Source organism: Mya arenaria, chromosome 4 (assembly GCF_026914265.1).
Source record: "Mya arenaria isolate MELC-2E11 chromosome 4, ASM2691426v1".
In the NCBI taxonomy this organism is placed as follows: Eukaryota; Metazoa; Mollusca; class Bivalvia; order Myida; family Myidae; genus Mya; species Mya arenaria.
In genome coordinates, this window is record NC_069125.1 from 15530781 (window position 1) to 15549717 (window position 18937).

At 32.1% G+C, this 18937-nt stretch overlaps 1 protein-coding gene across 6 annotated transcripts in view; it reads right to left on the bottom strand.

Moving 5' to 3' along the window:
* Window positions 1-9186: 9186 nt before the first annotated feature.
* Window positions 9187-18937, bottom strand: part of LOC128231960 (uncharacterized) — a 35183-nt gene continuing 25432 nt past the window's right edge. For all 6 annotated transcript variants that reach the window (XM_052945255.1, XM_052945254.1, XM_052945252.1 and 3 more), the window contains one exon: window positions 9187-15762. In XM_052945255.1, coding sequence (XP_052801215.1) covers window positions 15735-15762 — 28 coding nt within the window. In that variant the 3' untranslated portion in view covers window positions 9187-15734. The remainder of the gene's footprint in view (window positions 15763-18937) is intronic.

Sequence of the window (18937 nt, forward strand, 5' to 3'; positions counted from 1 at the left end):
AATAAATAATAATAATAATAATAATAATAATAATAATAATAATAATAATAACAATAATAATAATAATAATAATAATAATAATAATAATACTAATCTACACAGCTATTATATAATGTTAATGTACGGTATGAAATAAAAAGCATTGTAAATTAGGTTGTGTAGTTAGGATACCAGGAAGAATATACATGAAATTAACAAAATTTTAATCTATAACTGGCAAAATGTCCCCACCTCTCTTCCACGTTCCAGGTCCGCCTTACAGCGCGTGAAAACTTTGTGGATCTCGTAACATTTCTCGAGCAGGTCCACAATGTAGCCGGCGACCGGCCGCGTGTCAAATATCCCCGCCTGCGTCCCGACGGTGCAAACATTGTGAGCTCGACGTTTAAGGCTCATTATGAAAGATTTATTTTAGTTTGTACCAAAAATTTCTAATTTAAAAGTGTGTTTACGATTGTATTTTAACATGAGGATACATAGCGACGTTGCTATGGACGACAAAGACGCGCGAACGTTAATTTGTACAAATGACGTCATGACGTTATCTGTTCAGTTTTACGCTGTAGGCTTTGTAATAGAAAGAAGATATTAGGTAAAATCTTAAAGCTGCACTCTGGTAGATTTTTATATTTGCCATATTATAAACGTTTTTCTCTGAATCAGCTGATTTGGGTATAAATGCCTTCAATTCAGTCATTTAAGATGGCTCAAGAGAACACATGATATTTGTTCGAAAACCCCCTTTTTTTAAAGCCTTAGTAACGCTTTTATCCATGCATAAAACATCAATTTTCGACTATAAATATGAAAAGCTGCGGTCTTATCTTTAGTCTGCTTTCTTATTGCACTAATTTCCGGACATTCTTGTAATATTTTAACTCATTACAAGACAAAAATAAAAATAAGACAAATGTGTGAGAGTGCAGCTGTAATGACTAAGGAGGGCCGAGAGAGAGAAAAGAGGGTAGCAAACGAGCCCTTATCAATCATTAACTCCACACCTAGCACCTATACATAAACTTCTTCTTCTTCTCTTTCTTCTTCTTCTTCTTCCTCCTCCTCCTCCTCTTCTTCTTCCTCTTCTTCTTTATCATACTTGCTCATTGAGTTTATACATATTTGTAAGTGGGGAATTTTAATTCAAATATGTTCTTATTGAAAACAAAACGACATTCGGTATACAATTAGTTTCATTTCGCCTTCGGCATTCGAAATCGATCAAAGAAAAAAACTAGTGGTACGTAATTGTTACATCGCGTTATTACTTTTTTGCAAGTAAAAACTCGCCGATTTCGGTCAAGATAACCATTGAGATGGTGTTTTGCTGTTGTTTTCGTGAAACGGTTGCATATATATATAGATATTATCCTTGCCTCGGGTCGTGGTTTTAGCGATGATACATTCATGGGAAATTGATATCGCTTTTAAAACAATTTTATCTACAAGGACAACTGGTTTTCCATTACGAATGACTATTGTACCTTGTTTTCGTTTTAGCAACATCACTTTCGGGGCATGTGCTTAAGAAAGCTGAAATGATATAAGTTAGTGACCAAATGATATCGAAAGATCAAGAATTTTAATTGAATATTAAGTGTCAAAGGGTCACAAATGGAATTGAGAGGGTTACATGCGAAATCAAAATTTTATAAAGTTTGCATTAACTGACCAATGAAGCTCTTAGTTTTGAAATAAATATTTTGATTACTCAAAAATGAATATTTGAAAAAAACAATTGTTCGTGCGTTGATAAAATGAACAGCACTTTATAAATATGATAGTTTTATAGTTTTGTACGTACAACACAATGTAGGATAGCCCGAAATATGAGGGCGCAGCCCGTGAAAGGGTTTCTGTTTTATATGGAAAGTTAAATACGTATACTGGCATGTTAAGTGGATCCTATTATTTGTAGTCCAATGAACATATTAAACAGTCTATGACACAGCAAGACTCTGGACCAATGACGTCAGAAAAACATTTAAGCTGCGGTGACGCTAGAGGGACCTTTAAGCAAACTTTTCAAACTATGGAAAGTAAACATACGAAAATTGAATTAATACTGATTTTTTTATTTATTCACATTTAAATGTATACAATAAATAATGTAGGACCTTTTAGATGTAACATAGGACATTTTAGATCTTAACAAAATAACTAAAGAATGCTGGGTCCTCGGACTTCATGCATGGTAGACAGGTTCTTCATGAACAGCAGATGAACCCTATTAATTTTGAGGTCAGTGGGTCAAAGGTCAAGGTCAATAACTAGGAATTCAATGTGGGCCCAGGTACCTCAATGTACCTTGTAATGATCAATAGATGAACCCTATTGAATTTGAGGTCAGTGGGTCAGTGTTTATGGTCGTGGTGACCTCGAGCTGAAAATCTGTTTCCGACAAATATCTGAAGAAAGCCGGGTCCAGGGACCTCAAACTTTGTACCTATGGACCTTTTAGATATTAACATTATGGAGTCATTTTATCAACGCCCGGGTTGTACGATCGTTTTTTCGAATTGCCATTTCTGGGTAGTTATAATATACATTTCGAATCTGATTGCTTTATTTGTCTGTTTTTGTAAAGTTTGTTTGATTTTGCAAGCAAACTTGACATTTTTATTTGTGACACTTAATAAATAGTTTGCTGAAATTAATGATCTTAAGGTGTTTTTGTCGTATACTCGTTTGTAACATGGCCCCAATATCCTGGGTATGCGCGTTTACAATAGTTCGAATTATGATACAAAACAATTGATCAAAACTATTATTGTTTCTTCTTTTTTGCAGACGGTAATTGGGATCATATTTTCGACTCCTCAAATGAAGCAATATATCTGTCAGAGGAACAGCAAATAACAAATGTTATCAAAAACCATTGTATGCAATTCTATTGTTTTCCTTATTTGGTAAAGCACTCGTTCATTTCGTCCCACATAGCAATCAACACCATTGGGTAATTTTAATTAATGTTCGCTATATTAAATATCTAAACATATTTTTATGGTCAGTTGACGTAAGCTTTAACTCACTTTGTCACTTATAGCAATCTGCACCATGGGGTATTTGAATTTACATATGTTCGCTATATTAAATATCTAAACCTATTTTTATGGTCATTTGACGTTAGCTCTAACTCACTTTGTCCCATATAGCAATCTGCACCATGGGGTTATTTGAATTTACATATGTTCGCTATATTAAATATCTAAACCTATTTTTATGGTCATTTGACGTTAGCTCTAACTCGCTTCATCCCACATAGCAATCAACAACATGGGGTAATTTTAATTTAAACATTTAAACCTACTTTTATGGTCATTTGACGTAAGCTCTAACTCACTTTGTCCCATATAGCAATCACCACCATTGGGTATTTTTAATGTACATATGTTCGTTATATTAAACACCTAAACCTACTTTTATGGTCATTTGACGTTAGCTCTAACTCACTTTGTCCCATATAGCAATCAACACCATGGGGTAATTTGAATTTTCATATGTTCACTATATTAAATATCTAAACCTATTTTTATGGTCATTTGACGTTAGCTCTAACTCACTTTGTCCCATATAGCAATCAACACCATGCGGTAATTTGAATTTTCATATGTTAACTATATTAAATTGACAATCGGAGCATTAACATCCAAAAATATTCACGTACACAGTTTAAGCAAGTTAAGAGTTTGTGTCATACTTTTAAAAGGGTTCGTTCAAATATTTTATGTTGTAAACATTTCTTTGTTTAAAGCGTTTTAGAAATTGTTTATTTTACTGATTGTTATGGCCACACTCCAGACAGCAACTGGTAGACTGTAAACTCATATGAACAGAATTTCTATGCCTAAAATCATTCAAATTTTAATAGCGTTACTTTCGCTCTTTGCTAAATCATTCTTTTCTCTCGCATTGTTGTTGCTTATTAACAGCAAAGCTCTAAATTGAACTTTCAATGATGTTCTGTCATTGAAATATGCAGTTTGTTGACATTCAACTCGATTTTTATTGACTTTTTTTCTTATTTCGAAGTCTGACCCTAAAGGCGTGATCGTTTAAATTTACTTTAAAAAGATAAATCTGGAAACTTTATTGATTTTTTGATATTTTATTGCATTGAGTTTTTTCGTTAAATGTGCCCATATAAACGTGTCCCTTTAAATTTAATTTCAAAAGATGGATTTCGAAATGTTACTGATTTTTTTTTTTAAATATTGATTTTTTTTTTGTGAAGGAAGGAATGTGAAGGCATCCCTTTAAATTTACTTTTAAGGCTGCTCTCTCACAGATTTACCGTTTAGACAACTTTTTTTTATATTTTGTCCTTAGACTGGTGACAAAATATCAGATGGCAGTGTTAAATATTTACGTTCGAAAATTCGAGTTTTGTGGCTAAAATCATTACTTACGCTTGAAGACAGATGAGTTTTTCGGCATAAAACATCAATTTTCGAGCATGAATATGAAAAAAATGCGATCTTATCCTTTGTCAGCAGTCTTATGTCACTGGTTCTCAGATATTAACGCAAGCATTGGCTCATTCTGAGGCAAACAAAAAACATTATAAAACGGTCTATCTGTGAGGGTGCAGCTTTAAAAGATGATATAATAATTTCTGAGAAATTGTCTGTCTTTTGAATTGGGTCAACTTTAAATGCAAACAACAAAAAAATCCTTTGACATACACAATATGTTTTATTATAATATGTTTCACATATGTAGTCATCCAATTTGCATATTATGAATCAGAAAATACGAATTAATTTACATTTTTATGAACAAAAACCAGAATTAAACGCGACATTGATTAATGACATAGATGATATATAAGTTGAATTTGAGACATTCCCACGTATAGTTTAATTGACCCCGCTTAATTGATGAAGTTGTATACGAATTGAATGTTTTGTACTTAGATAGATTAGTTTAATTAGTTTAAAACCTGTGTCACATCGGCATTAAAGTTGTGTTTTATTTTTTATTTCCATTTAACAAATTGTTAAACAACGAAATGCACTATCCCCCAGTAGCCCGCCTCAGTACCTCGCCCTAGTTTCTCCAAAAATCATAAGCGTAACATGTTTAAGTATCTTCATGCTCTTATTTCATTTAGTCCAGTTACTTCAACCTTATTTTGCAAAATACAAAATGATTTATCAACATTACAGTCGAACTTCGTTGGCTCGAACTCGCTTGGCACGAATTCCTCATTTGCTCGAACAAGATAAAAAAAAGGACCGATTTCTCTGAACTGTAAATAAGCATTTGCGCTTGGCTCGAATTTCCCGAGGGTCGATTTATTTTTGCCGGTTCCCGGGAGTTTCAGCCAATGGGGTTCGACTATGTTATAAAGATAATATTCTTTTGAACTCTGCAAAATGAGAATAATAACATGTCTCATTGAGTCCATTCAGCCTATTGGTCAGCTAAATTTACAGGCCAATCAAAACGCTTTATTCCTAATCGTAAACTTAAGTTCATTCTAAGTTGCTAATTGAATACAACCCATGTGCAGATACTGATTAACATGCATTTATAGGCTCATGTTTAGTCTTTAGACTTTATACTCATGGGCCGGCTTAAATAACGATTGTTCTGCTTAAAGGGGCTGTCTCGCGTATTGGCACCAAAAAATGTTTTTTCTGTAACGAATCTCAGGACAATTATCTAATAGAATGTGTTACGCTTTGATATCATAAGTGTAAAAAAGAACCAAATTGTAAAAAAAAATGTTCGAACCAGTGTCGCCGAAGTTGCAGTCCAGCGTCGTACTGACTGAGCTACAAAGGCTTACTCTAATCGGGAGACATAATTAAGCAATACACCTACCTCGGTAATATCACGTGATAACACCGACTAGCCAATCACGCATAAGGAATGAATTCTACCTTGTAGACATACCCAGTAATCATTTTTAATGGAAAAATACGACAATTTTCTCCCTTTTTTCGCTATTTTATCATACGTGAGACAGCCCCTTTAAGATCGTGAATTTCCAGGCGTAAAACCGTTTTAGGCGTAAATTGCCTTTTCAAAAATATCGTTACAATATTTCTGCACGTAACTTTACCTGCGAACAAGCTCTCTTAAAGCTGCACTCTCAAAGATGGAAGGTTTTGGCAACTTTTTTTTATTTTTTGTCTTGGAACGAGCCACTTTTTACGAAAATCCATGGAAACCAGTTAAAAAAGACTGCTGTCTGATATTTTGTCAGCTATCTTTTATCATTAATTTGCAGATATTTACGCAATGATAATTTTTTTGTAAAAAATGTATATCTGTGAGAGTACAGCTTTAAACAGCGTAAGGTTTACGCATAGGATATCTCATTGATACAATGCCCTGGCTTTCTCATTCATCAGAGATTTGATGATGATAAATCTAACGTTGTTGTTCGCAAAGCATCATCGGTCTGGTGCCCTGGCTCATAACAACAATTTCTAACATATAACATCGGTGACAATCGATCGTGATCTGTAACGATCCATTTACATTGAACATTATTTTACGGAAAAAATCCTTAAATTCACGCGTATAATATCAGTTGATGAGACAAACAAGCATGCTATGACAAAGTGTATGTATGTATGTATTTATTTAGACCTTGCTGATAACCCGTAAAAGTGCAAGCACTTATTTCCAACTGGGTCCTTTGTTTTTGCTGAAGGGACAGCACGCTGAAGAGACAGTGACCTTGACCTTTGAGCTGAAAAAGAATGTTTTGCTACACAAATTTTAATTGCTCTTCTTGTTGGTCATCATTATTTCCAAAGTTGATCTTTGAGCTGAGAATGCGAATGTTTTGCCAACAAAATCCCATTGCTCTTCATCTTGGACATCATGACCTCCATTTCTGACCTTGACGTTTGAGCTGAGAATAAGAATATTTTGCAACATGAATTCCCATATTGCTCTTCCTTCTTGGCAATCATGACCTCCTATTTTCACATTGACCTTGGTGAGAATTAGAGTGTTGTGCAATACAATTTTCCTTTGCTCTACCTTGTTGGCCATTATGACCTTTATGTTTGACCTTGAGCTGAGAATTAGAATGTTTTGAGACACAAATTCCCATTGCTCTTCCTTGTCGGCCATCTTTACCTCCATGCTAGACCTTAACCCTTGAGCTTAGAATTAGAATATCTTGCAACACAAACTCCCATTGCTCTACCTTGTTGGCCATTATGACCTTTATGTTTGACCTTGACCCTTGAGCTTAGAATTAAAATGTTTTGAGACACAAATTCCCATTGATCTTCCTTGTTGGCCATCATGACCTCTAAGTTTGACATTGGTCCTTTAGCTTTAGGTTTGCGAAACAAATTTCCATTGCTCTTCCTTGGTGATTAGCATGACCTCCATGTTTGACCTTTGAGGTAAGAATACTGAATGTTTTGCAACACAAATTTACATTATTCTTCCTTGTTGGCCATTACAACTTCCAACTTTGACATTGACCTTTGAGCTGAGAATAGAATGCTTAGCAACACACATTCCCATTGATCTTCTTTGTTGGTCATCGTGACCTCAATGTTTGACCTTAACCTTTAGGCTGAGAAGAAAAATGTTTTGCAACACAGATATCTATTTCCCTACTTTGTTGGTCATCATGAGGTCCATGTTAGATCTTGACCTTTGAGCTGAGAATAAGAATGTTTTGCAACAAAAATTTTGAATGCTCTTCCATGTTGGCCATTATGACCTCCATGTTAGACCTTGACCTTTGAGCTGAGAGCAAGAATATTTTACTAGCAACATTCCCCTTGTGTTGTAGAATTCTGTGCAGTTCGAATGAATTCACATTGATTGAAACAATCCAATAAGTCCAAATTCATTTTACTCTTGAACTGAACAAACTGACATCCATTTAGTAGTCCTTATTGATAAAGATTGATGCAAAACAAAACAAAAAACATTCTTAATTTTAATGATTTAAACAAAACAAAAACATGTGATTTGCCTACAGATAAAAAACAGTAGCAATATTTTGGAGCCATTTTAACTGGAGAATAAGTGGACAATTAGCTATTCATTCAAACAACCCATTTAAAATGGCTAATAACTTTCTATTAACTGTGCACAAATCATATGCTTTTTTTATTTCGATCAAAAGACAAATGATTTAACATAAAAATGCATTCAAATAAAAAAATAAAAACTTGGCAACAACCTAAATTGCTTGTTTAAGCTCTTGAATGCACTAGTCCTAGTTAATCTAGGTATATTAACAGCATTTTGTTGATTCAGATGATTCAGGTGTTCTTTGGTCCAGATATGAAGTGTTCCTTAATTCATAAAGTAATTCCTGCACAATTTATACATTTTAAGTCTCCTGTATAAGTGTTTTATCATAATGCAAGGCCACTATTAAAACGAAATACTTGGTGTTACCAGACAAACATTTCAAAGGTTGAATATGGAGTGGGTTTTTATTTCCATAATGAAAAACAAGCCAGCTCTCTATTTGTTCTCACTATACACCGCATTTGGTTATTAAATGCCGGAAACAAAATTTCTATGTTAAGTAATAATAAGTGACCTTGACCTTTGATGGATCGGACCCAAAAAAGCAATCCCAAACTAGCTCTCCACATGTTCTTACTATACACCAAGTTTAGTGACCATATGATGAACGAAACTAAAGCTGGAAACCCCTAGGTTGAAGACTGCCTGTCGGACAGTGACCACCCGCCCAACATCACATACCATTCTAATAACCCAGTATACATTGAAAACCTGGATAAAAAATTGGAGGAAAAAATATAACCACAAGAGGCTAAAAAACTTTCTGGTCAGGGGTATTTTTGCGAGTGTCGGCCTGGGTGGGCAGGTAACGCCAAACAAAGTATGTATTAACTGTGGCCTAACGAAGATGCATTGTTATTGCAATATTTCAGTAAGAGCTTTCAAATTGTATGCTATTGCTCTCTCAAGTTTATGGAATTATGCCTTTAAGTGCCCGAGTTATGTTTATTAGGCAATTTATTTCATAATCTCACACCGACAATGAATTGCAATTTAAGATATAAAAGGTTTTTTAAGCCTATTCAATTGGTTTTCAAAAACGTGCGTTCCTGGGTCCAAATTTTGTTAGCATTTTGGCTTAAATTAGCAGCATACCGCTTTCAGCACTTCCGCATGTGACTTCTAATGCTCATAGAAAAAAAATGCAAATATGTCTGTAAATATATTTATTAATTTTCTTTTTTTTATCATATAAAATATTTAATATAATAACGTCTGTTCAAGTATAGTAACAAAATAATGAATGACATGTCATGAATTATGAAAATATGTGTACATTTATTCTATATGCACCATGTTATTTTTATAATCAATATAGTAGATAATTATGTTCTAATAACAACACTAGTACAAAAGCAACATAAACAATTATCAAATATATTTATAATAGAAAGCTTTAGCTATAATAAACATAATTCTTAACCAATTTTAAACTCCTTCAGAGTAAAATTCTCAGAAAAAGATACAAGATCTCCATAAACAGTTGCCAACAAGCCAAAAGTTCCGCAATTCTCAGTTTGCTTAGGGCCATAACTCCAAAAATATTGAACTGGAGTTATGAGATTTGTTTCTTATAATGCCCATTGTCTTTATGAACATGGGTTCCAAATTTCATGTCAATTTTCTAAATTGGATATGAGATTATTATAACATGATAAGTTGGAAGTTTTGACATAATATTATTGCCAACAATGACTCTATGGCTATTAAAATACATAAACTCAGGGCTGAAAAAATGGCCGATTTTGACCAATTGTGACCACGCTAAAATAATTTTAAAAAATGGAAAAAAATCAAACCAATTTTCAATTTTTTAACCATTTTTACTGAAATCGATCCGAATTTTTTCAATTGTTTTTATAATTTTTGTCCAAAATCAAGTGTTTTCTTTTCTAAATCAATAACATTGAAGCTTATGAAAAAATAAATGATAATATTTCATGTTGCAAAATAATTTGAATGAGAATATGCACAGGTGAAGATGATTCTGTTTTGCAACAAATAATTATTATATTGCTAACGAAATTGCATAATTATGTACAAAAAAATATCCAACATTGTACATAAATAGTTTAAGGAAAAATATAAAGTACAGCCTGAGAATAAGTAATATTCAGATATAAAGAAATATAAAAAAAAACAAATAAAAAAAGTTATATAAAAAAAAAGTTCCCCTTCTTGTCTTTAGAAAGGCCAAAATAAAAGTGGTTGTTTCTGATTACAATTTGCCAAACAAATTAAGGTTAACGAATGTAGTTCATCTGTTTTGGTAGTAGTGTATAAAATAGTGTATATAGTGTGCAAATACTATCAAAAAATTATCCAAAGGAAAAATGTGGTCAGAAAAATATCTTCTGATCTATAATGAAAAAATTACAGTCTTTGCCTTAATTTCTTTTCAGCACTTGTCCTTTCGGGCAAGTAAATGAAGAAAACCACTTGCCCAAAAAACAGTTTTACTTGCCCAAAATAACCAATTCATGGGTAAATGTATGAAACCAAATTTTCAATATAATAACAAAATTCAATCAGGATTTGTGAATTGTTTCTGAAGAAATTATGAAAACAGAGTGATCTAAATTTCGGATAAATGCACTTGCCTGTTCGGGCAACCGCCTGGGAATTTTGACTTGCCCGAAACAGTATTTACTTGTCAAGGGCTTTGGGCAACCCAATTACGATGAAGACTGAAATTTAGGTCAGGTGTACGCCCAAAAGTATGTCGAGAAACAGGAAACAATCTATTATTTTTTGTAATGCCTTAAATAAACATTTTTGTAAGACCTCACAAGTTGCTATGTAAGAAATCTTTAACAACATCATTAAGCTTTAAAAAAGGTTTTAACAGAATGTGTTTTATGCTTATTTGTACAATAACTATCAAATTTTATATACAACATCAGTACTGAAATTAATTGCAACCATAAATGTTGTTTTAGATTTGCACTATTTTTGGAAATGGTTAAGCCGAAATATATATTTGCATTTTATAAAAGTACAAAATTTCACACATCGGTAACTAAGCATGGTTAACACGTTAATTTTAAAGCAACAAAGAATCAGACAAAAATCATCCGCCCATGAAGGATGGCCTACTCGGACACTGGTCATTTTCTAGTAGTCTGGACATTGGTCAGTTTTATAGTAATACAATGTTCAATGAATACTAACCTAGGGTTGAACTCCGAGCTCATAGCTAGACAGATTAGAATTTATTGCTGTTGTGTTTTGTTATTTCGTTGTTAAAACCATGTGAATTTATAGAAAACTTTGGTCCAAAAAGGTTTACTCATTCTTGTATTTGTCTGCTTTTTTAAAATCTACAATGACATTTAATGATCCAATTTGCAAGACCTTAATTGAATTTAAAGGAATAAAATACCTACAAACTTGCAAATTTTGCTTAAAGTACATATAGGCGGCATTTTATCAACGTTCGTATGACAAAATATCGTATGTTGAATATTGTGTGTCTGAGTTAAACGTTTCACTTGCAAAATCAGATCAAGTATTTTTGAACTGATAAAAACATACATATTTTACTTTTAAAATAGTCTCAATTTCTTACTTCACAGAAATTACAGGTTCAAAAAGCGATCGTAAAGTTGATCGTTAATAAGATATATGTATATGCCCACAAAGTTATCAAAATAAAATCGTAATAAGGAAATTAAGAACTACTTCAAACAGATTGTGAGGCTTTAAATGTGCAGTATCATTGTACTTCAAAAATGTGAAAAATCTTCCGCAACAAGATTATTTAAAATAATGAACTCTCACAGATTGATTGTTTAGACAACTTTTTTTATCTTTTGACTTGGAATGAGCCAATGTTTGCGTAAATGTCTGGAAACCAGTGATAGTTCAAGACTGCTGACAAAAGAGCAGATCACAGTTTATCATATTTACTGTTAAAAATTGATGTTTTATGGGTAAAAGCTTTACAAACGCTTTAAGAAATATGAAATTTTCAGCAGTTTACCAAACAATTTAATTCTGTTCTTTAGTGAGTTATCTTAATATATAACTTAATTGAACGCACTGATGCCAAAATGAAATGATTCTGAGACAAAAAAAAAAAAAAAGGTAAAAACTGTAAAATTGTGAGAGTGCAGCTTTAAATGTCAACAAGATGTCTACAAAAATTGAGAAAATATATTGTGAGATCTTTCCATTACATTTAAATGCAACAAAAACATGACAAATGAAATCAGCAAATTGTAATATATATATAAAAGTAAATCGTACAATTAATACATCAATAAGTATAGATTATTGTTTATTTTGAGAACCGTTTATGGAAATTTGACGTTCAAGCCTGGCACAGCTAGGCGAATGTTTATTTTTCAAAATGTCCCCAAATATGATAATGTATAAAATGGTTGGAGTCCTTTTTGTTTAATGAAATTTTTATAAGACATACCATTTCCAAACAAGACATGCCGCTACTGCAGAAATATGTATGCGTAAGGAACTGCGAAGCAATAAATACAACTTGTATATTATAATTCTGGAATAGTTACACAAAGTTCAAAGAATGAAATAATCAAGTCTGTCAAGCACAGAACTGTTATAATAATAACAATTTAACTTATGTTTTATTAACAATTTATTTACATGAAATCAACATACTGGCCATATTAGGAGCAGTTATTAAATTCAGATCTAAACATTAAAACTGAAAATTGCTTTAACAAAATATCACATATTTAAGAAACAAAAAAATAAGTCAAATTACCTTTGTAACAGAAAAATATTGAAACAATTTTTAAGCCACAAAAATGTTTTAATAACAAACAATAGGGGTGCAGAAGACTGTGCAATATTTTTTTACGAAAAAAACTTTCATAAACTTGAACGCTTGATGCTCATGCGAAATCGTGCCAACAAAAGTGACTTAGCATAAGTTAATGTGACTTTCATCACAATCGTTGTAAAATAAATCAAGTTTAACTAATGCTTAAATCAAGTAAAATGTATGAATATTGATATTCAAGTCCTCTTATGATGTAACAAACAATTACTATGTTTACTACTATCATTTGCAATGATTTTTGGTAGTTAAGTTAGTTTACATGAATTTAATGGACCATTAACAACTACAAGAGCACCGCGGAGGGAACGCCAAATGCTCGTCTGTTATTATTGGTCAAGAAAGGGGCATAACTGGACAAAAACGAAAGGCAGAGTTATGGGCCTTGATATGCAGGTGTATATTGCCTCCGTCAATATGTGTACCAAGTTTCATTGAAATATTTTGAACAGTAACGAGTTATAATATATGGTCAAGGTTAATTTAAGTTTATGCAATTTCTGAATGAAAAAAGGCATTTTATATTCAATAAAGTTGACAATAAATAAAGTCTGAGTAAGGCCTAAAAAAAAATTATGTGCGTTTCGGGTAACCCGACCCTACCTATAAAAATGGGCCAACCCTAACTATTTTTTTTCCGTTTCTGAGCAAAAAAATATTCGTTGGCGAATAGAGAGTTATGAAGAGCGGATAAATGCAGATTTTAATCAGAATTATTGTTTATATGATAAAACAAAGTCAGGCAATGACAGTAATGTAGGAAAGACTGCCATGTGCAAGAAAACACTCTGAACTTATGACAGATTTTAAATTATTTTTTTTAAAAATCCCTACCTACCCTACATAGAAATTTTGGGAAGGTTACCCTAAACAAACAATTATTTTTTTTGGCCTAAAGTCTGAGTAATGGGCCCTTCTATACATGTGTAACATATGTACCAAGTTTCAACTGTATTTTTAATTATGGCCAAGGTACAAGCTTTTGTATGACAACACCACCACCAACGACGACATCAAAGATATCACAATACTTCATTTGTTTTCTAAAACAAGTTAAACAATTAAGGAACTTGAGACATTAAGTTAATTAATTCAATGTTACTCAATTACAAGATATGTTTTTTATAACAAAAAAAAATCTCATTAGGCATTAGAAATCTTCTTTTTTTTTTAAATCATTGAATAGCCTTTAACTTCATTTTGGGACTTTAAATGTATCACTCATTATAAAGCCTATATTTATAAGGTAGCTAAAACAATAGTTCCTTTAACAAAACCATTTATAACACTTCATTAATTTTATGTGTTTTTGTTTTTTTGTTTTAACAAAGGAATCTTATCCGTCTTAATCTTTTTCGTTTTACAATTCACACTACAATCGGCATTGTAATAATTGTATTGTAACGTTTTTTTTTCTAAACTGTATTGTTAACATTTTCATAATGTTGATATTCTTTAAACGTACAAAAGTTTTATGTATTTTAAACATTTTTATAATTTTGAAGTTCTTTAAACACTGAAAAAATTTGGGTTGTGTCTATTTTGACAAAAGCTTAAAGTAAATAGATGTTACCTAAAGCAGTTACCTTTCAATTTAGTACAATTATAATGAGTGATAATTCTCTATATTTCTATCTTAAAGCATTGATTATAAGCAGAAAAAAAATGTTTCTAAATTCACTAACCCCAAAAAATATGAAAGGTCGGTCAGGATTTATTTTCTTAAAGTAAAATTAGGTTTGAATATCATGGTTACACTGACAGGCGCCATTTGGTCTGCATATGTTAACTTAGAGCTCCTTATAAAAAAACAAAAACATTTACACATCTTTCCAAACTATTAAATTGATGTACACAAAGGGAGACAATTATATGGTCAGAAAGAATTCGAATAATTGTCAAGAAACCAAAAACAAAGAATTGTTTAGTTATGCCTTATATATCCCATAATGGTTATACAGATGCAAGCTTATCTAAATCTTATCTTTAATCATAGTATTATTTAGTCTAACAGAATAATATACAAGATCTGGCCGGGTCAGTCTATAAAGAATACGTAATTATTAAAAAAAAATCCATACAATTATAAAATCTTCTATAGTTGGATGCTACGTAATCTTAAGTATACGATCTTAAAACATTGTTTACTTTGAACAAATTTATCTGATGTCTGTCTGGGCAGTTACAAAGTGATCGTCATTCGTTGATTGAGTGCCAGATCGTAAAAAAAAAATTGGCAGCCATGTCACCGAGCGCTTGCCACGCCTGTCCTCACCTTTTAACCAAAACACCAGAAGTTTACGGTAATCTATCAAACAATAGCATTTGTGTGTACTATCAAGGTAAGATTCAATATACTAGGTGTGAAGTGGTCAGGTTGCCAAAAATGGACAAGTTTAAATATTTGCCGTCATAAAGGGTAGCTTTTCTATTGAATTTTTGACCTGGCTTTAACTAAACAAATAAATCTGTTTGAAGTTGGAGTCATCAATAGCATTCTGTCATCTTATTTTGAGCTTAAATGATTAATTTCCAACTATTTTGGCACAAATTTTTGACAAAAACTCAATTTGTACTACAGATAATAATTTGACCACTTGTCGGTATTTCAGCACTTAAACTTATACAATAAGATCAATGGGAAATCGAAAATCAAAGCCATGTTAAAAAGAAATGTCAAAACATAACATAGACCTTCATATATTTCTAACAGATCAAGGAAAAATCTAACAGGAACAATATTGGCACAAATCAATTTTGACTTTGATACATAAATTATATCGAATTCCAAAGTCTTATGCCGAAATATCTACGACCAAGTAGGTCTGAATGTGCACGTGTTAGGGTCACATGACTAGCAGGTACTTGTGGGTAACTATGCGGCGATCTGCGTCACTTTTCAAAGTTTCACTGCTCCCCCATTTGACCTGAAAACAAAAATGATATTTTCATAATAATATGTATAGTCGAAAAGTATAATATATTTCTTAATGTGTTTAAATGTGTCAACAATGTTTCATGCATTTGAACTGGTACAGGTCTAAGCCATAATTATTCCCCCGATCTCATCTATCACGCACAGATATTGCAAAAAAAGTTATGGGTTCTCTATAACTTGTGTCTTGCTAAGAAGCGACAAGATTTCTGCATAGCTAACACCAGTGATTGTCTGCTCTTGTTTCCAAAAAAGGGGCATAACTATATTAAAATATTAAAGCCAGAGTTATGTGCCTTGCTTAATAATACATGTTCATATTGTCTCTTGCTACATGTGTACCAAGTTTCATTTGAATATCTTGATTGGTTTTAAAATTATTATCAAGCGTGGAGATTTTGAACAAAAATTTCCTTGAGCCCATTAATCATGTTTAGAATGTAAAAAAACAGTGTAAAGAAAAATTGTCTACTTTTCTGCCAGTTTTTTTCAAAGAATACTTAAGTTAAATTATATTCCCACCAAATATAATAAGAAAACAATTCAAAATCTTCAGAAATTTAAAAAAAAATCTGCATATTTATTGAATGGCCAATTCTTGGACTGAGAAATATTAAGTCACTTTTGCCAAAGTGTAAAAAAAAATCTCCAAAAATAAAAATTAAACAAAATGGACTATTGTTTGTTAAGTCTGTGTTTTAAACTTCAGTGCCAATCTATAAATCAAAGGGGGCTATTGAAACACTTGCAGGGGTTCAACTGCTTGCTGTAATGGTGCTTGATAAAGCACTGGGTTTGTTTGCCAAACTGTTTCAAACAGAAGCTAAACTGGTCAAGTTCAAATCTTAAGTGCGTTAAGTTGGGGTATAAAATCTGTGCTTCAGAAATTGCTGAGCACAAATTCATTGCCAGTATATATATGTATATGTAAAGGCTTTTAATCTACGTAGATATTTGAAAATGTTGACAAGACCAACATAGGCCAATGACCCTAATTTGTCTTTCATTGCGGACACTTATGTTATGAGATGAGAGGTAAATAATGAAAATGCTATTTATAGTTGCTGTCATGTTTTAAAATATAAGTTACGGAGTTACAGGTAAGGTGCCCCAATATGGGATTTACAGGGCAAAAGATAATATATCGGGTGAGAGCGCAGCTTGAACTCGAATATGGTTTCCTGAACACTCCATTTATCACCCTAGGTGTACCTGGTATATAGTATGTCAGCACCTGTTTAGATTGATCAATGTTTCATTTATTCATCAGCATCCGGAAAAAGACGCCATTTTGGTACAACATAAATATTAGTGCCCCAATATGGAAATATAAATGGTCACCACTGGACCTGGACCAACATTGGCGTGATGTTAATCAGACTGTTATATTTTGTGACACCAGTCCAGCATGAGTGACTTAAAGCCATTTGTCAAGGCCTGGTCATGTGATGACACCAAATTTTTCCATATTGGATCTCTTATCTTTAAATTGTTCCCAAAAAGCATCCATTTTCTGATTTCGATGAATAAATGAAACATTTCCCAGATATTGTTGGAATCTCAATCAATGTAAACAGGTTGTCAATGTGATATTAATTACATTACGGGCCCAGTAGGTGCATGAGCCAGTATGGGATTAACACAATTCGCTCACACCAACATGGTTTCTTTTACCCCCTGTATCCCCATATCCGGTCATCTACTTACTCTGTAATGCGTAGTAAAATACTCAAATGTTTTTCTCAGTTGTTCAAGGGCCATAACTCCAAGAGTCTTTAAAACAAGGTGTCATGGCTTTCCTGTGTACCCCTAAACCCCCCATTAACTTTGCAAAGATATGTGTTATATAATCTAACTATCTAAACCCCCCATTAACTTTGCAAAGATATGTGTTATATAATCTAACTATGTGTTATGCCATTAGAATTTCTTTCAGGGACAAAGGGCTTATATTGTTCAGAGCATTGTTAAAGTTAACAACATTAAAATCAATGTTGTTAACTTTTATATCGTTTCTGCTCTGGAAATTTAATGAATACACTAATCGAGGGGTGAATGTGAAAAGGTTCTAACTAAGATATTAAATAAAGAACAATATTGATCCTTTTTGCTGTCAGCCCTCGACTTACAATGTAAACTGCTGTTTTTTCTAAGATTTTAGCCATCTGTTTCAGCTTTACTTGTTTGTACATAAATATGTGAACGTGAGCACTGTGAGCATCAAATATTTCACGTTTGAAATTTAAAAAAGATGTCGTAAATCATGTTTTCAGCTTAAAAAAACTTTTTGAACAATCGGCCCACTCAACTACAAAAGACAATAATGCACATTCTTGTGACAAAGAGTAAGAATATTCAACTATAAGAAATAAATTTTACAGCCTTGTTCATTTTTTTTTTAATGCATTTTCTTTCCTTTCATTATTTTATTTATAACATAAAATTTATTAGGAATACTAAGAGTGATGAGTATAACTAAAATATAAGTGGTGTCGCTTTATATTTCACAGTCAAGTAATTGGTTAATATGCACAAAATTGCACCAAATTGCGCTTTTAAAATATGACTATTTCTCATGTCAATGGTTTGCTAAATTATAACACTATTTATATATAAATGTCAGCCATTGATTACAATACAATATTATGCAGGCATTTCAAAAAAAGATAGATACCCATTCATCAAATTTTCTTTGATTTTTCTTTTCATTTTAAATTGGTTTTTCGTTCATGTGACATTCAAGATTTATTATTCAATAATATTAATACTTAGTATACATGTATGTAAAAAAATTATATTCCGAAATCAGGAAGTGGCCAAAATATCTCAAAATCTGCTAGATCATTATCTATATTAAATATGAAATAAATATCATACATCTCATGAGGCCAAAAAAATAAATAAAAAAGTGGTTCCCGTTACATGTTTATTTTATTTTTTTTAAATTCAGGAAATAAATTTATTTTTTTAATAATTTATTTTTTATTCTGTACAAAGTATGTATGTCATTACATTGTTTACAAACATGCATTTAGTTCTGACATTTAAGTTGCTAAGAAAGTATAATTCAAGGAAACTGTTATCACATTGTACAAATAATAGTTCCACATGGTATAATTATATTTACATTTACTGCTTATAATAGATATGCTTTTTTTGTTTGCCTT